Source organism: Orbicella franksi, chromosome 2 (assembly GCF_964199315.1).
Source record: "Orbicella franksi chromosome 2, jaOrbFran1.1, whole genome shotgun sequence".
NCBI classification, from domain to species: Eukaryota; Metazoa; Cnidaria; class Anthozoa; order Scleractinia; family Merulinidae; genus Orbicella; species Orbicella franksi.
The window spans coordinates 23353658-23380675 of NC_138146.1; the positions used below are offsets into that span (position 1 = coordinate 23353658).

Genomic DNA, 27018 nt, shown 5'->3' on the forward strand with positions numbered 1-27018 from the left:
TAGCTTGATTCCTTGTCTTCCGTTCTGCCGAGTTTCGTTTCGTCCTGCCGAGTTTTTCTGTTAGCAGGTCGAGGTGACGCGAAGGTGGGTGAATTTGGTTTCCCCAAAAACGTGTTTGTTTACGGCTACTCGAATTACATGGTTTTATTCAAGTCTATATTTTGTCCGTCTAGAAAGCCCAAATGAGCCAATTCTTGGCATAACGGATGTAAAGTGATAAAGCTATCTGTTAAATATAAACTTTTCCTGGCCTGTTTAATTCTTTGACCTAAATTCACTCCTCAATATTTCCTAAGTGCTTTTGCGTATTTGCCTATTCTCGGCCACCCTGCTCGCCTTCAACACTAAAAACGCTCATAGTTTTGTATGGAGTATTCGTGTTAAGTCAGTTGTAAAAATAAAGCTGTGATGGGGTGGCATGCTGAAAACTATAAGCTCTGACTTAACCCCGTTTTAGATACCCAACTCTTTTTTAGCCTCGCTTGACTGCACTTAAGAGAAAAACTAGGTGTGCAAAAAAACTCCTTTTCTAACATGAAACAAAGCTCCTTAAGGATAATTTGTGATCGAAATATCAAAACACAAACCTTAACAACAAAAAATGGTAATAAAGCGTTGTTTGTTCTGAGGAATCCCGTGCACTCTTTTGTGGCCGAGAACTCGGCCCGCTGGCCGATAACTGGGCCCACGAACGAAGCCTCCATTTTCGTTCAGTATTACTCGGGAGAAAACAGCGTTGAGCAGTCGATAGCTTTACATGTATAAACTGAATCCTGAAGCTAGTTATGCGTGAAATTTTAAGTCCTTGCGGCTATTCCAAGGTAAGAAATACAAGTTTACGTTTTTTGTGGCGGAGAACTGGGCCCCATATTGTAGTCGCTTTGTTTTTGTTTTCTTTCAGTTTTTCGCTCACCCAGTTATAAACAACCTGATGACTGAAAAATGGCATGGTGAATTAGGAGGAATGAAGAAATGTTCTTGGTTAAGTGGGGAGCGGTGGACATGGGCGTTCTTGAACATCTGGTGTCTGTTTGATTCTGTGCTTTTTCCATTACTGTTCATTGTATTTGGCGGTTATCAGTTTGTAAGGAAAAAGATGAGGGATAAAAAAAGTAAGTGAGTTTATTCATTTCTTATTTTGTGGTAAACCAGTAATTCCAACATTGATTGAATAACGCCTAGTCGAAGCCAATCAACACTTATCTAAGTTAAAGTAATCTAGCCTTAAAAGTTATATTCTAGGATATTCATTTCTCTCATATAAAAGTGTTTTCACTTCTATTGTTTTGTACATTGTGAGATTATTCATTTCAAAAGTGAAGAGCAAATAATATTTCAAGAAATCCTCACTTAAAAGTTAGTTACAAAAATGAAGACAGAAATTCATATTGATCCTGGGTTATCGTGCTTTGAACAACCTGGCTGGGATATCCTTGCGTATCAGCTCATTTCAGCACGTGATAATGTTATCTGCAGAATTTAGCCTTGTGGAACATGTGATAATTGTGCTTATTTTGATTTGTTTATACTTAGTAATTCTTCTTTTCCTTTTTGTTTCTTTTTACAAAACAAGATATCCTTGCGTATCAGCTCATTTCAGCACGTGATAATGTTATCTGCAGAATTTAGCCTTGTGGAGCATGTGATAATTGTGCTTATTTTCATTTGTTTATACTTAGTAATTCTTCTTTTCCTTTTTGTTTCTTTTTACAAAACAAGACGGTTACATCAACAAAAGCGGCATGTACGGTAAGTAAATTTATCAGGAAAAAAAATTTGCACTAATTATAGTTTATTTCATTGGAGTAGTATCAATATATTTAATATAAATATATTCATACTATATATTATAAATATATTTAATATATTTATTAATGACTTGTTTTACCATGTGGAATATGCTAAACTAAACGCGTACGCAGACGACCATCAGATTTACTCGTTCAACCTGGACCCACTCGCACTGGAAGAGTGTATTTGTTAAGAAGTTAATGTCGCAAATCAGTGGTACAAAAACAATGGCACGATTGTTAATGAGACAAAGCATCAAGCTTTAATTCTGGGGAAAACTGAGCACAAATTTTGCTTCCCGGTAAATGATGCAATAGATATATTTGGGATGACAATAGATAATAAGCTCTCTTTTGATAAACACGTATCAGTTATCTGTAAGAAAATAAACAATCAATTTAATGTAATACTTAGATTTGGAAAACTTATTAACAAGGAGACATTATTCAAGCTCTATAAAGCCTTTATTTTGTCACACTTTTACTACTGTTCTTCTGTTTGGCACTTCTGTGGTTCGCGCAACACCGACAAATTAGATAATCTTAACAAGCATATTTTTAGGTTTTTACTACAAGACTACAGTTGTCCATATGCCATTTTACTCAGCAAAGTTAACTTAAAAACGCTATTTATTAGACGCCTACAGAATTTCATGATTATATTATATAAGAGTCTGTTTTTTACTTATTATCCAGTTTAAGGGATATGTTAACTGTACGTACCTCATCCTATAATCTGCGTGGTAATTATATTCTAGACCTTCCCACAGCAAAAACAACTACTTATGGTCTGCACTCTTTTTCATACTTAGCTAGTAAATATGGAACTCCCTCCCGGACACTTACAGGACATCTGATTTTCGTCAATTCAAGCAAAAGATCCTTAAATATGAGGCCTTTCCACAGTGTAAATATATATAGAGTATACAGGATATAGAATTGTAATTGTATTTCATTTTATTTTATCTATTTACTTTTTCTTTCTAATATTTATTTCTCTCGAAGATATTAGCTAACAAGCTACTCTGTAAATTCGAGGTTAAATAAAGTATATGTATGTATGTATGTATGTATGTATGTATGTATGTATGTATGTATGTATGTATGTATGTATGTATGTATGTATGTATGTATGTATGTATGTATGTATGTATGTATGTAACTAGTATCCCTTTTCACGATTCCCTTTTCTTAATATATAATCATATAATCCAACATGCATGGGAGGCAATTTTGAGCAATTTTGCACTTTCTGCCCAAGTTGCCTTGTATCCACGTTGAATTATATTGTAAGTTAATCGTAAAAAAACTATTGACCAATCATATCTGAATATATTGTCATTTTATTGCAGGGAGTTATCTCAAGTACTTTACGACTCCTTATTTTGTCTTTGTTCGTGATACGCTAAGCCTCCTGGTCCACCTTGGACTCCATTTCGCCATCTGTCTTGCGCCGTCAAGCATTTCGTTCACCAGACTGGAGTGGGCCATTTGGGTCTTTTACATGGGTCGAATAGAAATGGAAAGTAAGCAGTTAAGTGGAATTAAAATTCTTCAGCAACGAAAGAAAACAGAAATTCAGCGAGACAAGGAACTAGACGCTCCTGATGGTAGTGTGGAAGTAATATCTGAGCCTCCTAAAAGCAGTGTTCCAACAAAACAAACATCCTCGTTTTCGAAGAAATTTGGTAAATATCTCAGGTAAAATACATAACAAATCGGTTTGTGTAAGACGAAGACTACGGACTGCAGACAGGCGATCGGGGATAAAAAGCAAATTGGAGGCTACAGACTTTTTAAGCATACACCTAAATAAGACGAATGACACTCCGGTTGGCCTATTTGCCGTTAGCTCTCAATAATGGAAATAGCAACTCTTAAAAAGTCTGTAGTCTTCATTTTACCCTCAGTCTGCATTTTACCCCCGGTCTGCAGTCTGCATTCCTCAGTCTGCGTTTTACACTGACCGCATTACAAATAAGATTATTGGTGGGCGCAAAGAAAATCTAAATACTCTTTTCCTCTCACAACGACAACGAGAATCTTGTACATAGTAGGTATAGTACAACGATCGTAGGACGTCATTTGTTGATAATGAGATGAAAGTAAGTGACGTCGTACACTTTCATCTCATTACCAACAAATGGCGTCCCACGACCGTTGTATTATACCTGCTACAAGATTCTCGTTAGCGTTCGGAGAGGAAAAAAAGCATAAGGTTTTCTTTGGACCACGAGCCACTTTGTCACTATAAGTTTGTTACCGAATCATGTATGGGCCATCGAAATAACAACGCAAAAAACTCTCAAGTTATCGTTGTCTTGTGTTTCCAACAAGTTGAAGAACAGTGGTGATGGCATTACTCTAAGGGGCAGGAAGTGACAAGAAATTATATAAACTGTTACATAACCAATAATATGCATGAAAAAATTACTCGATTCTGATTGGCTGAGAGTAGTGCAGTTCAAGTATAACACCAGTGCAAAAAGTGTAACACTAGTGCAAAAAGGTGTAACACCAGTGCAAATTACACATCGTAATTCTGGATTATGATTGGCTGAAAGACAAAAGGAGATTTTCTAAACCAATGATATCACGTAAAATAATAACGAAATCGAAAATTTTGTGCGGAAACTTTGAAAAAAGTTTTCTCGAATGAAAAAAAAAAAAAAAAATGGCTTCAAGAAAGATCTTCCGGCACTTACTCCGCTCGAATTTTTTCATGTTAATATTATTAAGCCGAAGCGGCTCGTGCAATTTCAACTTTTTGAAAAACTCACTCGTGCCAATTAATTCCAAATTGAACGAGAAAAACCGTATGATTACCTATACTTATACAAGACTATACTTGTGGAGAATATGAAAATGTGGGGTAATTTTGTGGCAGACCCTGCTGCAATGATCTCTTTGTAATTTGATTCAGTCAGTTTGTAACATTCTTTCTTTCAGTGATCGATGGAACGTACTGGACCTCACCACACTCATCATATACCTTGTCATTTTTGTATTGAGAATGATCACTTGGGCTGTGTCTGACTCAGTGGTAAACAACAGAACCCTCGTCATCACGGGCTATCTTTACGGCCTAAACACCATATTCCTCACTTTCCGAACCTTTGGCCATGTGATGGAGACGACGAGAGGAGTGGGTTCCATTCAAATTGCATTGTTCCACATCCTGGAGGACGTTGCTACGATATTCTGGCAGTTTATAGCAGCTATATTAGCATTTTCAATCGCTATAACTAAAGTGTATGTTGCGGAAAAATCTTACCTTGTCAAAAAAGACAATGACAAAAACCCGTAAGTGATAATTAACAAACTCTGCCGTTTTCGCCACGACTTTACTGTTTTCAGTACCCCCGTAAAACATAGTTTCCTCGCGAGGAAATGCTGGTTGTTTTGATCTCCTTTACCATCGTAACAACTTTAAGTTTAAGTAAAATCATTGTACTCCCATGTTTTTAAACTCTGGAGAAAGTAATCACCTATTTGAGAAGTGAGATTTCTTTGAGTTGTCTGTGTTAAGTTCACGAAGTACTCTGGGATGTGTTTTCTTCAAAATTGCAATCGAGTCACAAAATAAAGCGAGGCAGATATAGAAGTTTTAAAATTTGTTCCCTATCGCTAATGGAGGCTTTATATTTCATTTCAGTGCCTGCAGTACAGTTGGAATTTCTTGGTATGGTTAACCAACATTCACCATTGTTTACTAAGCCCTGTGCTACTGCACAGTCCACGGAAGTTGCGTAGATATAAAATTTCAACGACAAGTAATGAAACGTTGCATGACGAAGCAAAGAGTGGCTGTGCATGAGATAGGTTTGCAGCTAGGGCATTTGAATACACCAAACGTTTAAGTCGATTTAAGTTAGTATTTTAATAATACTATAGTCCTGAAGTTGATTAGCCAACTAGTACTGTCGTGATAGAATCATCTAGTAAGGCTGCGTTATGTCCTTGTTGCAAGGCTGGATTTAGCGAGTTTCAAGTGTCGTGTTTTCTGTATGAGACTTTTTTGTGGCACCAGTCCTAGTAATCCAGCAAGTGATAAAATTAACGAACCCAGGCATACGCGGGAAAATGTTATAGTAACAACGGGAAGACAATATGTTTTATTCGCGCGTTCATGATCAGGCGCCTGCATGAACAATCTGACACGAGCTTAAATACCCCGATAAAGAATACCTTTTTCCACGACAAAGATACTCGCGAGAATGTCAGCCATTCTATTAAACGTCTTTTTTTTTTAAAGATAGTAGAAATTTGTTTTTAACTTTGAAATAGTTGGTGGACGATAGCCAGACACCTCATTTGGTCTTTGCTTGGAATTGTTGAGTTGGATCCACTGGAGTCGATTGACAAGCCATCAGTGACTGTGGGTTATGCATTATATGGCGCTTTCCTTATCATGGGAGTCATTCTTCTTATTAACATGATGATAGCACTGTTGTCCAACACTTATACACGAGTGGAAGTAAGATACTTTGCTTTTTTCCCTTCGCTCCTCCTCAACATGAAGCTTTTGCCAGTGTCTCAGTCAGACAAAGGCGTCATTCTCTTTGTTTCATTGGTTGTTTATTTTCTTAGTTTGCTGGATCATGTTTGTTTGTTCAAGACAAGAATATCTTTAGCAAATGATATCAACAGGATCGACAAAAACATCAAAAACCACAACAGTAACCTGAGCAAAGCAAATCAAATCAGTATACATTAATGCCCACAGTACATTTATTTTTTGAAAAAAATAGGGTGTTGCTCAGAGAATTGTTAGTTTGCAACCGTGCTCAGAATCTTCGTGTTTTGTTAATAGTAACTTGTCAATTTATGTCATTGTTGACGACAACAGCAAGTAACAAGCCTTATCATTCTACACAATTTGTCTGCTTTGAAGGAAAATTCATTGAAAGAGTGGTCATTCAAGAAAGCCATTAGAATACAGACGTACAGCACCTATGATCCCATCCCTGTTCCTTTTAATCTCATCTCAAGCCTACTGTTGCGCCTGCGTTCGCTGTGGCGATGCTTGTGCTGCTGTCTTGATCGTAAGAATGGAAATGTAAGTAAGGAATTGGACTGAAATGAACTGAGTAAGGTTGGTTAAGGAACACAACTACAAACTATAAAAACAAACTTTATTAAAATGGTTCATTGAGCAAGATCGCAGGCTGGCCCGCAGATACACCACTTGCTAATCTAGAGGGGCCAGATTTACAACCATGTCAAAACGAGAGGTGATTTCATTTAGAACGGTGAGGACGGAATTCACAAAAGAGTCCTTTTGAAAATCCCTTGAAAACGTAAGATTTAACGGAAGTTGGAAGACTACTTCGATACGTATTTTGGACCAGTTGAAAAATACAGTCCGTTTGCAAATTACATACTTAAGTTCAGCCCATCATTATAAGGCGTAAGACAATCTAACCATCCGAAAGTGTGTAGTATCGCTGTATATTCGAGGGGTCTTGCGGGATTTGCCTGTCCCTCACTGAAGCTGGTCACTTCAAATGTCACCGCGCCATCGAGAAAATATATACAACATACCAAAATATGAAGTAGGTATTTATTATTCAAAGTTTTCTCTCCACAAGTCCTGAATCTACAGACAACCTATAAAACAGTCTCCCAGATTACATTAGGCTGCGTTGCAGGCTTTGCCTCCCCCTCTCCCGTTTAACGGCTACTAGGCAGGCTAATATTACATGCACAAAGCGAGCGCCTTTCATTTGAGTGTCGAAAAGTAATTGATGATTGGCTTAATTCAGAGGTAAAGCCAAAACCAATCGGTACTCGCTCGTATACATTTTCCCGTCCTTTACGTCAGCTACATGTCTTTACTTTTGTCTGTTTGCTTTATGGTTGGCCAGAGTGATTACTTTGGTTTTACGACACTCAATAAAAAACCGTTCTATTGAGAGATGTGCAGTGAATTTACACATTTTTTGTGCTATAGCAAGAGTAGAGCTGGGCGATAATTGCTTTTTATACCACGTTCCCACGAAAATCAAATATATAAGTTCCATATATTAACGCAAATTTTTCTTTTCTTTTCAAGCGCAACCTTGTGGGGCGAACTCAAAGATCACGCCTGGATGAAAAGATGCTACAACTGAACGTAAGGATTTTAATTGATTTCGATCGTGTTCCTCACACTGGTTTGGGGTTTTTTGTACTCCCGCATACGCGGGTTGCTCTATCATAGGAAATGTTCCGGGGAAAAACGGTTTTCAAGGTCAGGAAAAAGTCAGAGAATTTTATTTTATGTCAGGGAAAATTGTTTATACGAAGAAAGGTCAGGAAAAATTAAATAATTTTACACGGCCGATTCAATACCATTAAAGGCTGGAAGAAACAATTGGGGTCACTTTGATCTCAACGATCTGAACAATGTTTTTCCACAAAGAAGAAGGAAAATTTTTTGAAAACTCATCAGTCTAATGAATGGGTGGAAAGGACGGCTGAAAGGGGAAGGTAGAAGCCGCAACTGTATCTGACATTTTGTATTTATTTGGTCTGGGAAATATTTCATTCATCCGGGAAAAGTCGGGGAATTTTAAAAAGTAATGTCTGTGGCAACCATGATACACTCTGAACTTGCTAATTGTTTAACTTACAGAAAGAATCTTTGGATTTGGCTGTTAAAAGTCTCCAAGTTAACTACTTCGTAAGTTATGGGTACACATTTCCTCTCACAGGTTAGTATTACATAAGGAGTGGTGTATGCACCGACAAAACGCGTTATCTACTGGATGAATGGTATTCGACTCTTCACGATTGAGTGGCAAAGCATTATTTCATAGTCAATAGTCTAGCTTATCACAATGTTCTTTGAATGATGTCCAATTACGCTGTTACTTTTATCAAATTTTTAGTCATGATAAATCGTGGCTCTATTTTTTCTTTGATTTGAAACAGATAAGGGGAAAATGGATCACCTGCTTCAGGAAACGAAACGGATACGTCCACTCACCAATCAGGTTGCTTATAACACCTTTATTGCACATGGGCGTGGCCAGTGCGCTTTACCAACCGGTCCAAAGGTGATCAAGTACAATTATTTTCGGAAGATCCGCAAGTATTTGTAGTTGCCAAAATAATAACGAGTGCTTCCAGAAATACTGTTGTTGGGACAAGTTTCGTAATCGTGTATAGAAGATTAATTCGGGTTGACTTGACGAAATGTTGGGAATTAAGAACTTTTTCTTATTTTTTCCTGTATAATTCTTATTTCCTCGTGTAAGTACCACGGTTGCTGCTAAAACAAGCGTTTGCTTTTTAGGCGTGGGAAAGCGAAGGCATAAGGATTGAAGAGTGTCTTCTTATGTACGAGGGAGCAGAGTTTTGCCAGATATGTAAGGATCATCCTACATCTTCACAAAGTAATCATGGGGCCAGATATCTCGTCCCATTCTCTCCAGAACTCCCGCGATTTGAGGTATGGACTGAATCGATAACATAACAAGCCATCGGCGTTCGTTTACTACTGTTTTTGGCTACATTTCCTTCTTTTGTTCTTAAGGTCATTCCACTGAAATAGACCCTGCACTGAGATTTTTGTGAAACTTTGCCTATTGATTGTTTATATTACAGGAACTTAAATTTTGAAATAAAAATGAGGGGTCCCCATGTTTGTTTGGCAACAACAGCACCTTGTTTATACCCAATAAATCCTTATAATAGAACCATGATTGTAGTCACGATTGCTTGCTAAATTCACGTTTCCGACGATTGTTTTTTCTTCTACACTGAGAATTGGTCCATACTCATTTTACACAGAGAAATTTATTACTCAATGCAAAACAGCAGAAAAAAATGATAGGTCACCATACTCGTTTGCGAGAAAAATCCGCGTAAAGAAAAATCCGCCAATTTTTTAATGCGCGCGCGCTAATCCCGCGTGAAATTATGCGCAGTAGGGATGCGCAATGCAATACTGGGGAATGACCTTAAAGGGATCTCGGCTCTGTGAAGAAAAATTTTATTTGTGAAAGTAGACTTTTTTGAATTTTTCTAACGGCTGTAAACAATTACACTTGCAATGGCGTAGACGTTTAATGTAAACACCTCCTGATATCAGTTAAGTAAAGTGGCAGCGGGTAAGAGTGAGAAATTATGTTTCTATCTTACATCTCAACACAATGGATTCCTTAAGCTTCTACATAATTTTTATAGCAAACTGCACTTCAAATTTCACCGTGCGGTTGTAAGCTTCCTGAAGCTTCTTGATGTACAGTGCATTTAGCGTCCTATTCAGTGCCATTGCCCGTGTCCTTAGGTGCTTATTCTGGAAGCGGGGGAACGTAGAAGTCTGGAGGTTGGAGTGGCAAGAAAGGATTACAAATTTCATTTCATTCGAGGCCGAGGGTGGCAAAACGATTGTGTTGGATATCACATCAAAGGCGACATTCTTGACGCTGACAGAGCAGACTCCATTATAGAAATTGAAGGTCTAGTAGACATTTTGCTCAAATATATTAAAAGTTACGACTTCTCGTTTTATGATAAAACTTAACATCTGTGATTAAACAACAAACTTGGTAGAAATTTTATGTTTCGACGAAGAGCAAATTCGTGATTCCAGTTTACTTTAACCCACACTCTGTGTGATTTATTTCAGATGCCATGGCTGAACGAGGCGATTTGATTGGCTGTACCGTCTTATTTGAAATGGCAGAAAACGGAGAAGTTCCCATCTCGTTTACTTTGAATGGGAAACCCATTACACAAGCCAGAGTTTCAATAAGGATTTTCCAGGAGGACTCACTGTTGTTTCCATTTGTTAGCATGGGGCACGAAGGAGTTGCTGTGTCGGCCAAAGTTAGTAACATCTTTTTTTTCCCAGCCCAAATTATCACACTTCGTATGACATCATGATGACATATTTTCCACCAAACTCAGCGACCTCGATTCCAGACTGTCTCTCTTCTTTGCCTCCATTGTCGTTGACAAGGGAGTCAACGGAAAGAGAAAGCCTGATATCGAGGTTGCAAACTCAACGCGCCAGCAAACGGCTTTCCTCAGGATATGGAAGAACGACTGAGAACCACAGATACGGCAGAAACTTGTTTAGCACTGGTCAAGATTTAAACTGTCACCTCAGCATTGACGCGCGTTTTAACTGATAACTGATATAAAATCTGAAATATTTACTGATACGTCCTAATAGTAGTGAAATTTACCGAACATTTAACCGGTGACTGAGATTCCGGGACTGCTATACAGACTCTCCTGTAAGATACTTTTTCATTCCCATATTAAAGAACCTTTTGCTACATTATTAGATGCGGTCCCGAGACAATGCCGACTGGGTTCCATCGCCAGTGTCGACATATATCATGCCATCCAAAAATTCCACGGAGAAAGCATCAAAAAAGGAATACGACAACACAGACGTCTATCACAAGCTGGACTATGCAGGTGCAAGGTTCAGACGTGCGCGGGATGATATGCTGGACAGCTTGAGGGCAAACTTCAGGAGATTCGAGGATTTCTTTAACGACTGGAATAAAGAATGCTTGCAGATGAGTGGTTCGTTTCTTCAGAATAAAGTTCCAGAGGACGGAACTAAAAAAGCCGCCCTTGGAAAGAAGATAAATGAAGCTATAGAAGGCCTTAAAGAAATAGAAGAGCTAGGGAAAAAGGTCAACCACAAGTTTGGTACAGTTCTGAATGAGTTGACAAAAAGACAAGGAAGCAACAACTAACATAATTATACATTAACCCATTCTTGGTTTTTCTTCTAACCTCTTAGGCCCTCAATGTCTGTTTGCATGTGTAAATCGAAATGGACAAATCTGCTTAATAGTGCTTAGTTCAAACAAGAGATCATCGTCTCTTGGTTCAACATCAGCGAACAAAATTGCGCAACTTTTCGGCGTTGTTTTGATAAGCGACTTTTGGTTACTGGTTTACTATTACGTTGGGGAAAGCAATTGAGCCACATTTTTTTGGCCTACGGAACGAAAAGTCTTTTCACGATTCGCCATCTTGCATTTAACAATTAATATTTACTCGAGTGCCTGAGAGATAGCTGACGAGGAACACACGCAGATCAAAATTGGCACACGGCATAAAAGGTAAAAAGACACAATGAAACACACTTTTTGTGATCGCCATTTGTATTCTAACAGTCACTTCTGTGCATTTGAAAGCGTCACGTCTGTTTCGCACTACCTATACTTGATACTTAACTAATTAATTAGTTAATTAATTATATTATACTACATTTCTTACTGATAATTGCCTACTATTAATTACAAACTATTTACAGAGTCGGGCAGATTTTGGCGAGAGCTGGGTCAGTAGATCCATGAATACTCACTCCATCCTGCTAATGGTTAAGTTAATTCAACAAACATAATTCTGTACGTGTTCATGTTGGCTAAATTTGACTTCAGAATATAAATAAAAAATCGGGAGGGGACTCGAAAAAAATCCTCCTCAGCTGTTTTTTTCTATAGTCATATTTTGACACATTTGCGACAAGCATCAGCTTCTCTTTGGTTGCCAGTTAATGAAGTTACAGTCCTTTATTCTTGTTTGGTTAGAAGAAAAAGATTCACAAGTAACACCCAATTGAGTGTTTTCACATGACGTAACAGCAACCATATTGGTGTCCCAAAATATTGAAACCCAAACGGCGGCCATGTTGGTGTCCCAAACTAATCCTGTGGGAGGTGAACTCTTGCATGGCTGCTGCAAAAGTGTAGCAGTTCTCGAAAGCTTGTAATTCCTTACTTGTTAGCGGCTATTGTTTTGAGCCTAGTATGGGCATTGTTTCTGTTGTTTGTTCTATTGTCCTCTCAAAGGGTATCAAGCCATTCACGCGAGACCTTACGAGAGCTGCTACCCAACTAGGCTACGAGTAGTCCCTCTTTCGCTTTGTCCGCCGAGCGAGACCGCAAATAAACCGCGAGGAAAAAATGGCCGCGTGAAATCCTGGGGGCGAGACGCACGTACTTCTGGCCCCCAGGATTTCGCGCGGCCATTTTTTTTCTCGTGGTTTTCTTTCGTGTCACGCACGACGGACTAAGCAAAAGAGGGACTACTCGTAGTCTTCTAGCCGACCTGGCTGCTGACCACGTCAGTGAAAACGCTCTTTTGTGGTTCTGAGTATGAATACAGTCATGGTGATTCTGAATTAGGCGAGTCCAAGCTGTGTGCACGTGATTGTCTCTGCTCCAGTTGACGACACACCCACATGGATATCATGTCAATATTACCATCATCATTTGTCGCGATGAAAGGATGAGTCTATACGGTGGAAAAAGAAAAATTATACGCTGAGTAGGAGAATGCAGTGTAGATGAACGAACAACACAGGAGCTTGCATCTGTAATTGTGAGATTGTCAAAAACTGTCACTTACCAAAACTGCTTCTGGAGTCAGTCTTACTAAAGGGTTTTTCTGCATACTATCAAGATAATATAAAATTCGATCAGTCAGTCCGTCCGTCCTTCGGTCCGTCAACAGTTCACTGAAAGCTAAGCTCACAGAATTCTCTTTAATTCTCTTTAAACGCTATTACTAATAACCTTTCGTCAAAGATCAACGTAATAAACCTTCCTTTAAAAAACAACAGAAATAATAATAAAACAGAAAAGAACTGAGATTGAATAATCCACAGCCGGTAAATAAGAAACGCCCAGCAAGGCAGGAAATAAACACGTATCACTGGCCACCTCTGTTAAATATGGAGTTCTCAGTTTTAGTCTTCTTTTTAACAAGCGTAAAGTATAGAACTGGAGTAGAGAAATGGCCAAAAGATTCGCTATTTGATGTCAAATCTCCCCCTCACCGCAGATTCACTGATAGGTGCAGTGTGTTTCCTCGCAGCCAGACAGGGTTTTAACTCCTTGAAATCTCGCTAATATTCTTAGGTACATAATTAAAAGTAAACTTTTAGCAGGTTTATGTAATAATGTGGAACAACAACCTTACCATTGAGATACGAAATTCGCAAACGCTGGTGAGAATTTATCCTCGGGTAAACATGGCGGATTCTTGAAAAAAATAGACAAGCGAACAATCAAACCCTGCCTTGTTTAGGGCTAGGACAAACAGTACACGTCTCCCATACAAACCTGTAAAATTCTCATAGCTACTTCTTGGCTCTTTATAACGACACGACTTTTAAACTTGGTCATTTCACAACGTTCAAGGTGATCTTTTCTGAGGTGTCATTGGATTTTCATTACCTGTTCTACATTAAAATCTTAAAATATCGTGGCAAAGGTCTTTATTAATTAGTAGTACGTGAATCTTAAAAGATCAAGTTACTACGATTTGCTTACCTCATGTACGATGCACTGAAGTAGCGCTATGGGCTAACAAAGGAAAGCAAAATTTTCATGGTTAATCTTTATGTTCGGCACAGGATCTACGTCGCCACGACGACCTTTTCTGCTTGACGTACAGTTGCTTTCAAATTCAAAATTATAGTGTTCTAAGGTATTCAAACACCAAACAATTAAGTTAAACCGAAGCTGAAGAAAGATTGTAGTGCGACAGACCATAGGTTCAGAAGACTGTTTAAGTAGGGCAGACGTAAAACAAAACAAAAAACTACGTATGAGGGATAGCTCCTTTACATACGGACGACGAAATGAGCAAAAAATCTAGTTGTTTCCAGAACATACAGGGAAAATGAAATGTCTTAACGATGCCAACAGCCATAATGAACCATTGCAAAAATGAAACAGCTTATGGCAACCTATAAGACCATCCTTAAAAACTAACTGATTCTACTAACAATGTTGTTAAGAATTTAATTACCAGAAACGTTTCAGCACCTCCATGACTTTCCTGTAAAATAACATGGGTATTTCAGTACATTATTAACAAAGCTATCCACCCCTTTTAACTTACCAATGATTTCTGACGGCGACGAAAGGACAATAATATCACAAGTGGCACATTTGTGCTCGCCTATCGGACGGGACCCTCCCTGAGGTCGCTCTAGACGCACCGAGTATATAATGGAGGGTTTATTTGACTAAGAAGGATAGGACGGGAATGACAACGGAAAATTCTTGAATCTCTCCAATTGGATGAGATTGACACGCCAAGAGAGCAGACTAAAAACCAATCGTCTCACCAACTGTTTTTTGGGATCAATTAAGGGCGTCATCAGGTTAATTAAACCCTAAATGGACATTCGTATAACTAAGAAACATAGTGAAAACATCTCACCGTTGGGTAAGGAAATCTCCCCAGAGCCATCTGTGGTATATAAAAAAAAATTAGATCATCAAAACGGTAGCGCTTATAATGATGATACAAGACTAGAAAAATTCAACACTTTACGTATCAAAGAAACAGACTTCAAGTACTATTTTTTTTACAGTTCAGAAGACATTTCCACGCCAAAATAATTAACATCCTTGCAATTCTCCTGACTTCTGCACAACTGTTCTTTAATAACCATTCAAAATGCAGGACTGGTATAAATTTTTAAAAAGTTGAAACTTCAATCAGTGCACGCAATATTGACAATGGAAAGATGAATATAACTGGTTTGAGTGGCCGTATAAACGGGATATAATGGGAGAGGATTATACAGGTTGGGATTTCAAAATGTGGCCGTTGGCCGCATAAACGGGGTTTTATTATAAGAAACTGTAAGGGCATTTCACCGGGACAAAAAAGACTGGCCGTAATAACAAGCTGACCGTATTAACGAGGTGACCGTAAAGTGGGGTTCCACTGTACATGTATTGAAAGTAATGCTCCCAAAATATATACCATTCTGTTAAGGTGCTTACAGTAAAATAACTTTATTAGTTAATATCAAGTCCATGAAAGAGACTTGTCCACTATAGAACCGATAACAGACTTGTTACCACTTGCTTAACTACTGGTGTTAATAGATTGCTTGCAGTGTTAGAGTTTTGGTCAAGTTTTGATCATTTTGTTTTCAGGTCCTTTCTTATTCGCAATGTCGCCATTATAAGTGTGAAAATTTTTTTTTTCTGTCACCTCTAAAAGAGAGACTCCCAGACTCCACAGCTCTGATCGAATGCTGTATTCATCTCCTAGTATGCGCTCAGGCTGGAAGAAAACGAAACAAGAGAGAACAACAGTAAAAAGTTGATGAGTTGACAAATCTTACTGACAAAGCTCTCTCCAACCCGGGTTATATTAGGCCATCATTTTGGTGAAAACAATAAAAAGTTACCATGAAGTTCATCATCTATGTTAGGTATCTAACTTGAAAGAGCAGCCCCAAGACTTCCTCATCAGCCGGACTTGTTAGTGACCAATACATTTTCAACATATCAACCTTCGACTGTTTCCTTAAAATTGATCACAGTGACCTATACTTTGTGACCATCTCAACCAGCAAGTTTCCATTACAATATTTCTTACGGTACAAGTTAGAGAATTTGATCGAAATAATTGCGTAAAGACAACTTCCTCTCGGTAATGATTGCATTCTTCTAACTTGACGTGAAATAAGTTAAGATGCTGATAATTCTAGAGCTTAAAAGCCAGCACAGTTGTCCCTACTACCCAACAAGTATTTCTGTTTCATTTTGACGACAGTTGACGAACTCCAAGCAAATTAGACATTTAAGCGTAAAACTATATAGAAAATAGTAAGTGTTAGAATCTTACCGCCATATATGCGTGAGTTCCAACGTAAGTAGTAGCAATTGAATTGACCAGCTGAATGAGAAGAAAAGAACAATCTAAGAAAATAAAATTACAAGTAATGATACATGACCGTATATTCCAAATCAATTCGTCGAATTCTTCTCTGAAAGTATTAATGACACAGTTATATATTAGATACCTGTCTACTAACACCAAAGTCGCATAATTTCACTTGGCCTCTTGTGCTCACTAGAATGTTGGAAGGTTTCACATCTACAGTAATGGTGTGAAGAGAGAACATGAAGGAAATTAGAAGAATGAGCTTAGGAAAACTGATAAAGCTTTGTGCAATAAATGAACAAATGAATTATGCAACTATTGGATCGTGAAGATCATGTCAGCCATGAATCCTTAAGTCTCATTCTATGGATGACTGTTTGACCTCTGTCCCGTGCAAGTTTATAAGATAGTTCATGGCTTACATAGCCTCGTCCTTTGCAGAACTGCGATGCAATACTTCAAACATTTTCAGTTACAGTGAAACCTCGATATAACGAAGGGCCAAGGGACTGGCAAAATGTGTTCGCTATAACGAGGTTTCGTTGTATCGAGGTTGTTTTCCATATATTTTACTACTAATGAGGTCGAGAAAATCGTTCGTTATATCGAGAACTTCGTAATATAGAGGTTCGTTAAATCGAGGTTCTACCGTCTATTAAAATTCTTAGTTATTGAAATGTCAATTTATCAAATAAAAAATACGGTAGTTTTTAAACTTTGAATAAATTCGTAATTCAGGAATGAGTTTTTTACTAATACAAATTCAAAGAGTGTAAGGCCTTGCTCACCTCTATGCATTATTTTTAATTCCCACAAATAAAGAAGTCCTTTGACTACCTGTAAAGACAGAAACATTGTTCACCACGACTACAGTTCTAGAGTAATTATTCAAAGGAACAGACAGGGTGCCATTTGTTAAGTTTAAATGCCTTTCCTTTGTCTGTTTCATATGTGGCTGACACCTTTAGAGGGAATGAATGAAGTGCATACATGTACGTAAGTTTCTCAAAGATGCGACACCCCTGCACTGATCAATAAACAAAATGTAAACATTCTCTATTGCCAAGCTTGCTAGTGGTTATTTGGAATGTAGCAGAAGGAACAAAGGAAGAAAGAGTACTGACAACAGTTTAATGACGATTGACTTTGCCCTTCATCCAACAATTCCTTCATGTCTTTGCTGCACATCAATGGAAACATTAGACAATTAAACTTCTGAAATTTGCAATAATATATCAATAAGGAACGGTCTGCTAATGTTGAACACTTACTGAAACTGCAATTCTGCCTAAAACTGGTTCTGGTATGCAGCCAAACATGTCTAGGGAACCTCCTAAGCAGAGATAAAATGGTCACATCAGAAATTCTCTTTTTCATTCCTAGTAAATATGTAACCAGTGAACCTAGGTTAGTAGAAAATTGCTAAGTGCAACGTATTGAATTAATGGGAGTAGTGAATAGCCTGTAATGGACTGACATTCACATTCAGTGGAATAAACAGTACATAAACAGTACACATATAATCTTTTAAAAAGACACTAACGAACTTTCAACTTGATAGTACAAGGCTGGGCAGAATGATGATCCACTTAGCTCAAAGAGACAATTAACTACTAGTCAGGATTAAATACATATTATTTTAATATCAAAGTTAAAATCAACGCGTGATACGAAGAGCCAGTTAGTGTCAATATTATTTTACTTCAAGTTACTACAGAGCTGAAACCGTTTAAACATACTACAGCTACATGTATCATAGCTGCCTATGATCATTAGTCACTTAGTCAGACCATGAAAGAAAAACAAACAGTGACGATAGACAATAATAACTTAATAATGAAATAACTATTGATAACTGCACTGTCTATGAAGTAATTGAATTCTTACCATCCATATATTCTGTACAAATTGATATTCTAAGTAAAGATTGAAAAGAAAACATGCAATTTGTTGTTAATAAGAATCATTTATAAATTTAATTAACCTCTGTCAGTCCTCAGTCAGTACAGTTTTGAACAAACAGACAGAATGGCAGTCTGCTAAGTTTGGTACTTGCTTCCATAGACAGTGTCAACAGTACACTGTACTACATGAAAATCAACTTAATATTTATTTTTCTCTGAACATGAAACTTGAAGTGCCCATTAATTTTGGTAGACACTGTGTGTTAATAATGTGTTGTACAAGCCTTGTACAAGTCTTGCTCAAGTCATCAGAAAACAGTTCAACTGCTAAGCGACAGCAAAAACAAATAAAAACAAACAAACAAACAAAACAAACAAACAAAAAACAAACAAAAGAGAAGGAAAAAACTACAATCTACTGAAACATTTTAAAAAAACCTTACACAACTGGCCATCTAGAATAACAGTAATGTTGTTTGTAAGAGGCAAACTTTACCTATTTTCCACAAAAAATGCTCCATAAAATTCAATAATAAAGGTCGAGGAACACTGAAATGCACCAGGAAATTACAGAATGTAAATTATTAGATTGCTAAATAAGATAAATTTATAATATCCTATTTATATGAGTAATAACGAAGAGGCAAGATTTGCTGTTACTCCGAGTTTCGTGCTTACGCACTCATCAGACAGTATTTAATGATAAGCATTCCTATCAACTAGATATATATACACGGTATTAAACAATAGGCTAATTGCTGGACTAGTTGCATTACAATAAGTGATAGTTATACTGGAAAACAATAGGTGTGAAGACAGAAATTACGGGGACGAGTATAAACTGCGTGGGTGCAGTACAATATAAAGAAAGTGTCAAGCGTTCTTCAAGTAGAATTTGTTCTCGTGCCGGCATTTAGAAATAAGTTCTGATCTTTTGTTTAGTAGATTGTCGTTGCTATGTTTGATAATCATTAGTTTTTCTGTGAGGCAGAGGTCGCATCGTTTGGAAATGTTGTTGTAGGGTCTTGCACGGCTAATAATTGACCATTTGATGTTGAAGTCTTGTTTTTTGTCGTGTAGTTGCCAGATGTATTTAGAAAGCTCGGTGCTGTTGATGTGTTTTCTGTGCTTAAATGTGGATTTGTGCTGCGAGAATCTCTGTTTGAATGTTCCTTCTGTCAGTCCAATGTAGTTCTTGGTTGTGTTGTTAGTTGTAACTTGTGCGTTGTAGATTACACTGGAAGTCAGGCAAGTTACAACTAACAACACAACCAAGAACTACATTGGACTGACAGAAGGAACATTCAAACAGAGATTCTCGCAGCACAAATCCACATTTAAGCACAGAAAACACATCAACAGCACCGAGCTTTCTAAATACATCTGGCAACTACACGACAAAAAACAAGACTTCAACATCAAATGGTCAATTATTAGCCGTGCAAGACCCTACAACAACATTTCCAAACGATGCGACCTCTGCCTCACAGAAAAACTAATGATTATCAAACATAGCAACGACAATCTACTAAACAAAAGATCAGAACTTATTTCTAAATGCCGGCACGAGAACAAATTCTACTTGAAGAACGCTTGACACTTTCTTTATATTGTACTGCACCCACGCAGTTTATACTCGTCCCCGTAATTTCTGTCTTCACACCTATTGTTTTCCAGTATAACTATCACTTATTGTAATGCAACTAGTCCAGCAATTAGCCTATTGTTTAATACCGTGTATATATATCTAGTTGATAGGAATGCTTATCATTAAATACTGTCTGATGAGTGCGTAAGCACGAAACTCGGAGTAACAGCAAATCTTGCCTCTTCGTTATTACTCATATACTCAGCTCTACACTATATGTGTATTGAGCACTATTTTAATGGGATCTGCTACTTCCTCATATGGTAATATCCTATTTATAATTTAATAACAGCACTAACAGCATAGGCATTGTGAACTGTACTGACATGTATGCATAACTTTAAACTGCAGTCTATTTAAGAATAAAAAAAACACTCATTTGCAATTTTTACCTGAAACAGTATCTCCAATTCAGATATAATCTGTTTTTGTACATCTGGAGTTACATCTAAAGGAATCACCTAAAAATACATGAAGCAACAACATCCAACGTTTGAATATTAGAGAAAATGTACCATTTTTCAGTTAGTGAACTACACTGCAGTCATACTTTGCTTTCTAAGATTATATTGATTGTGAATCAGTGAATTGAACCACCCACACAAAAAAATTCATATTGCAAATCTATAGCAAATCTAATATCTTTTCATATAATTATTTATAATGTAGGTACTTGATCTGTCTGACTCTTTTACAGACTGTCCTTATGGCAGGCATTTCTGCTTTTTTTATGAATTTTTTGTCATTAAATTGTAATAAAAAAATATATAGAATAAGATAAAATAAATTGACACATGTGGCTGAGATTCTAGAGTCAAACCAATTAAGTATGGAATGGTATAACTGACAGAAAAGCTCACCTTAACTGCAATAATTCGGTTTGTCCTTGTATGCAAGGCCCTGGGTGAAGTAAAAATAATAAATAAATAAATAAACATAAACTGACAAATTCTTCAAGTATACATGTACATGTGCCTCATATTAATCAAGTTTAAAGTCTGCGAGGTCCTGATCAGTTCAATATATCAATTTACATAAATGACCTGAGTGTAAAGCACTTGTGGAGGAGATATGAAGATCAATATCTTACAATCCTAGTAATAACTATATTACAGTACAACAAGGGAGTAAAATATCATTTTAACACAAGAAAGTATAATTCATATCTTCAAGCCACCACATAATTTTCATTTTAATAAATCTATGGAAAAACTGACTACTGTATATGAATAACAGTGAAAAAGCAGAAAATGACATCATCAATATCATCACTACTGAGGAAATGGAAAAGATGCCACTCAGGTCCAAGATGTAACGTTCAGCTACAGATTCCACCTCAAACATCTTGTGGAGCATTTTGACAAGGTAATAACCGATCAGAAAATAAAACCTAGTACAAGGCCTAACATCTATTTTTATTATTTATAACAGAAGACAGTTTCATGGACTTAACACTTCCAGGTTTTATTTTGTCAATCTTCATTTGTGGCATTGTAGATTGCAATATAGCTTATAATTAATGATATATACATGTACATAATTATACAATAATGATTGCAAATACATCATTGCAGTTAAAGATTGCTTAATTATACCTAAATAAAGAAAGTACTCTTAGTAACAAACCTGTAAACTGTTCCTCCATTTCCATGTCCTAAAATGTCTAAATGCTGAATGTCTGTGTGGGAAACCTACAGTGCACAAATGCAGAATATTAACAGTCCTAAACTTAAATGTTCATGTAATAAGATAATGTAAAGGACTGAAGTATACGCAATATTACTTGTTGTCTTACCTATGAACTAATTTGTTAATAATTAACAATTATTCATTGAAGTGGAGGTGAATAGTGGTGGATATTTACCAAGCCGCGACACTGAGGTGAATAATTGTTTTCGTATGTACCACACAAGCTTAATAACTAGTGAACCAAAGAGTGACTTTATTTGTGACAATATAGCGACAAAAGGTCAGACAAAAAAATTCACGCGCCGTTCGATGCACACTTGTGCTCACAAAGTCACATGATACGGTAAGTCAGGTGAGCAATTGAAGGAAAACGAAGTGAAATGAAACGAACGACTTCAAAAGTTCGATGATTTTCACTAAATTATTATTTTTTTTTTTTGGATCTGACACGATATTCAAAGAAAAAGACCAGTTTAATCCATTTTGTTTCTCCTTGGCTGCTTGGAGTTTAATAGTACTTGGCTAATCACCTCCGAGCTAGCTAATCAGCATGCGTGAAAAGTACTATTCACTTGTGTGGTATATACTAATAAGGAATAATTAATAAATGATTTATTCTTTAAGGCTATACACCATCCCATATTAAATTTAGTATCTGTGAGTACATAAAAAGCCTTCAGGAGTTCTTACTAGCTATCCACTTTACAAAACTATGTATATGTGTAAACCAGCTTGCCTTGTTTTTAATAGAAATTTTTAGACCATTATTTCTGTGCTAACATTCTATTAGCTCTTACCTGGCCATTGCCTAAAATGACCCTTATATCTCCATGCTCTGACTTTTGTAAGCTACAAAATTAGAAATCTGTATAAATATTGATAGCTTTTCAATGAGGTTAAATAATATTAATCTAGGATTGACAGCATAATTATCAATATCATTATTTAATAGTAGAATCCTATTAGTATACTTAGACTGCAAATTCTGCAATCTGATTGGCTAAGCTATCATACACTATCAGCCAATAGTGTGTGATGGCTGAAGGTCCTCCATGAAATGGCAACATAATTTTCTCGTTAGTCTGATACTTTAGAAGAAGATTGGAAACATGAAAGAGTAAGTATGTCCCAGTACATGTATTCACCTTGTTGGAACAGCATTGTTTACTGGAGTTGCCTTTGTGTTAACCTGGTTTAATAAAACATATGCATCCAACAGTAAGTCATAGACTAAGTGCCCCACCCCACTAATATGAAGTTTCCCACCTTGACTAAGCACCCCTCCTCTGAGGAAAAATTTCAACTTGCTTTCTCCCCACTCCAATGAGCAGGTTCCCCTTTCCCTTATCCTATTTTCTGGGTGAGGAAATATACGTAAATAAATATTTAAGGTTACATAGTAAATTATCTTGTTGGTTTCATTGATATGTCATCATTTTGTTGTAAATATCAAATCACATTGACATGATACACTGTATTTTGTGCACATATTTTGCAAGCTAAATTACAAAATAATTTAGTGTCTTGCTATTCATTAAAACTATACCTTAAAATCAGCTGTGTGTATTACATATCAATTGTTAGAAAAATTATTTTAATGAACATCACATCGGCCAAGATTATGTGCTGAGGATTAATGATACTACAGATTACTAGAAGCAAACTTATTTAAAAGCGATAAACCACTACACGAACATTTAGCACTGCTTAGTCACTTGAGGTATAAATTAATTTGCAGGTAAAATGTGATAAATACAACAAATACAAGATGTTAGTAGCAGTTTTAAAAGGACTTACAGTGAGCCCACAAAAATTCCTTCTTCTTGAAGTTCTACAAGCTGTGGAAAATAGAGAATGCACTGTAAAAACTTGCAGATACATTGTACACTCTCAAAATCAAAATAAAGTAATAGACACACAAACTACATGTAAGTGGATGAGGTCTGAAAGAGCAGGTTTAGAAATAAAGCATTTACATTTCGCTACCTTTTGGATAAACAATTAATGGCTCTTGTGAAACTCCTCTTCTAAGTCTTTCTGCATTCATCCACAGGTGCTTTTACCAGAGAGAGAATTGAAGAAAAAATATCATTCAACTATTAAGTTCTACATGTATAACAGAAATAATCCTATGAATACATATATATAATAAAGTACAAATTAAATAATAAGTTATGGTCCAAAGTGGTTTTCAATGAAGTGTAGTACTGTAATGCAAAACCAGCAAATGCAAGTTTACTTTTGTTACTGAAGTGAACTCCTCTTTAATAAATTGCACATGTCCATGTATATCAATCCCATATCATAATTATAAATTAAATTGAAAACCTTATAAAATAATATACATGTATGCATGCTCCACAAGAGCTTAGTATAAAATGTATAATGGAGATAAGCACAGAAAATACCCTTGGATCTAGGATAATAATAATATTGTGTTTATCTTATATTAATACATTCTTGTCGACCTGATTAACAAAAACAATAACAAAATGTAGATCTCTTTATTCTTAAAGTTCCTACATACAAACATAAAACTTACATTTACTTTTAAATATAACTTACAGTACTAGACTCTCTTCAGTACTGAACATACGAGTGCCTTACCCCATTAATCATAGCCTGCAATTCCTCGTCACCTCTAACAGTGATTCTATCTCCTTCCTCATCTTCATCTATAGAAAGGTGGCAGAGAAGAAATCATCAAGAAAATAGAAGCATGGATCAGGATCAATGATCCAAGATCATTTGGATCATGGTGCATCAGAAGGAACCAATGAATCTACTCTGGGCAAGGATCCATCGATTCCTTTGATATACCATGATCCAAGTGATCTTGAATGAAAGATCTTGATACAAATCATCCCATAAGAACACACCCTCTATTAACTCCTATACATGCTATATAACTACATTGCAGCAATTACAAGTATATTTCTTTTGTATCTTCTTTAATTGCCCTATTGTAGTTCATGTTGTATCAATAATAATAATAATAATAATAATAATAACAATAACAGTAATATTAATGATAATAATAATAATAATAATAATAACAACAACAAGCAGAAGAAACAACCACCAAATATGCAAAGAGAACCAAACAAATGGCACGAAATAAGACCTAAGAAAAATTAACAAAGCAGTGGGAGGACAAAGCCCTCCATGGAAGATACCCAAAGAGAATAAAGGAAGCAGATGTTGACCTCCACAAAACCAACCAGTGGCTCAAAAGCAGTGGACTGCAGGCAGAAACGGAAGGATTCATAATTGCAGCCCAAGACCAAAGCCTAGCTACCAGATCATACCACGCCAGCATTATCAAAGACGGTACTAGCCCCCTATGCATGATGTGTAACAAATACAACGAAACAATCAACCATATCGTGTCTGGGTGTCTTGAACTTGCGAAAACAGAATATACCCACCGGCACAATAAAGCAGCCACGTATATACATTGAAAAGTCTGTCGCAACTATAATATAAAGACATCAGAATAGTGGTATGACCATGAGCCGGAAACAGTTACAGAAAACGAGGATGTCATGATATTATGGGACATGCCAATATACACAGACAGGAAAATAACAGCCAACAGACCCGATTTAGCGATTAAAGACCACAAAACAAAAACCTGTAAATTGATTGACATGGCAGTACCATCAGACGGAAACACATCCGTGAAAGTCACTGAAAAACTATCCAAATATAAGGACTTGGAAATCGAAACAAGCCGAATGTGGGGCATGAGAACGGAAACGATACCAGTTATCATTGGAGCACTTGGAGCTATCAAAAAGGGACTAGAAATTTATCTTGAAGAATTCCCAGCCAAATAAGCATCAGTGAACTACAAAAGATAACCTTGCTAGGTACAGCACACATTTTGAGGAGGGTGCTATCAAGCTAAAAACTGGCCATCTCTTAGTGCCCCAGGACCATGGTCTGGTCTCGGCCCTAAGGACTCTAAGCAAACATTACGTGAGGACGATAATAATAATAATAATAACAACAACAACAACAACAACAACAACAACAGTAATAATAATATTAATTGTTTTTTGTTGCCTTTAAATTAATCATGATTACTATTGTGAATAAAAACCTTTGCCTGGAAACAGCACTTGTGCAAATGTAATTGCACTGTGTCCTGGCCATTGAGGGAAAACAAATGACAATTAACTGACAGTTTCACACACAGTTGATGCATAAACCCAGAAGCAAGCAGATTGTTCCTCAATACTCACACTCAAATGCAGTGGCTGTAGTATGAGGCATCACCTGGGAAATTGCCTCCTGTAAAATAAACAGCCAGGCATAGTCTCATTAACACCAAACAGCACTTACGTACATAATATATGTATGAAAGATGTCCTCATAACTACATACATGTAATATTTCATATAAAATATGAAGTACATATTATGATTCACCAATTTTCAAAGGGTTGGCATTGGTGGTCTTTGATCCATTTTGTTCCTTTCTTTTATCACGACCCATTGGCTGTCATCACAATGTACATACAGTGTACGATTGGCAGTGATGTAAAACATACATGTACTCACACGATTTAAAGTTCATCACTTGCAATGTTAGTGAAAGTGGGGAACGTTCTTAAGCTGCTTACAAATGAAGCTTATATATTTTTCAGGTTGCTGGTTTATGTTCAAGAGTTTTGTGCTGACTGTGAACAAGGAAATCACTGCCATTTCATTTAACAATATCACTCAAAAACATTGTGTACATTTGTAATTACGTAAGAATACGGTAAACTTTTACCTCGAGAATAAAACGGGTAACAGTCAACTGATACTGACATTTTACATTGCATGAAAAAAATTTTACCGCTAATGGAAAAAAGAATTTTAAAAAAGTCTATTGAAGATTTTTCCGGTCCAGATAACCGGTGTTTAACTTGAAATGCTATTAAATTATCTATATACAGAACTGACCCTACATAATAACGATAGGAAGTACTAATTCAACTTTATTCCGCGTCCTTCTTTTACGCCAATATATCTTTAAAACAAGGATTACATGAAGCCTACAAAATTAAGCTTATTAGTTTAAAGTTCATTGATTTAGCAAATTACAGCACGCTCACATTAACATCATCACCAGCGCACATACATACCAGCACATCCCGAAAAACAATATTCTGACGAACAGTCCAATCTACAGCTTCCCCTTCGTCAGGAACAATTCGTATCACCAGAGAAGGTGACAAGGACATATGGCGATCGAATCATTTCACTTCAAGAACTTTCTTCAAAACGCTCGTCCATTTTGCAGAATGTGAAGGGCGTTTTGTTTTTTCTGGAAAGGATGATGG

At 36.7% G+C, this 27018-nt stretch overlaps 1 protein-coding gene across 1 annotated transcript; it reads right to left on the reverse strand.

Annotated features, from left to right (window-relative positions):
* Positions 1–11873: 11873 nt before the first annotated feature.
* LOC145478763 (dual specificity mitogen-activated protein kinase kinase 5-like) lies at positions 11874–26927 on the reverse strand. The gene is made up of 23 exons (XM_081456886.1): positions 26821–26927; positions 25934–25982; positions 24294–24361; positions 23673–23742; positions 23484–23524; positions 22832–22875; positions 22484–22535; positions 21624–21688; positions 20858–20897; positions 20390–20458; positions 18846–18898; positions 18333–18361; positions 17717–17778; positions 17234–17282; positions 16585–16658; positions 16407–16457; positions 15768–15839; positions 14982–15011; positions 14565–14594; positions 14084–14116; positions 13731–13792; positions 13158–13203; positions 11874–13043 (listed from the first exon to the last, which is right to left on the reverse strand). The coding sequence occupies exons 1-23, from the start codon at positions 26917–26919 to the stop codon at positions 12915–12917; spliced, it is 1317 nt and encodes a 438-aa protein (XP_081313012.1). The 5' UTR covers positions 26920–26927; the 3' UTR covers positions 11874–12914.
* Positions 26928–27018: the final 91 nt, after the last annotated feature.

Excerpts from the sequence above, each read along its gene's own strand:
- LOC145478763 (XM_081456886.1), bottom strand. The coding sequence starts at position 26,919 with ATGTCCTTGTCACCTTCTCTGGTGATACGAATTGTTCCTGACGAAGGG. Across the intron at positions 23,743-24,293 it reads TGCAGGCTATGATTAATGGG|CACCTGTGGATGAATGCAGA; the intron begins GTAAGGCACTCG and ends CTCTGGTAAAAG. Across the intron at positions 18,899-20,389 it reads AATTGGAGATACTGTTTCAG|TGTTCCTCGACCTTTATTAT; the intron begins GTAAAAATTGCA and ends GGTGCATTTCAG.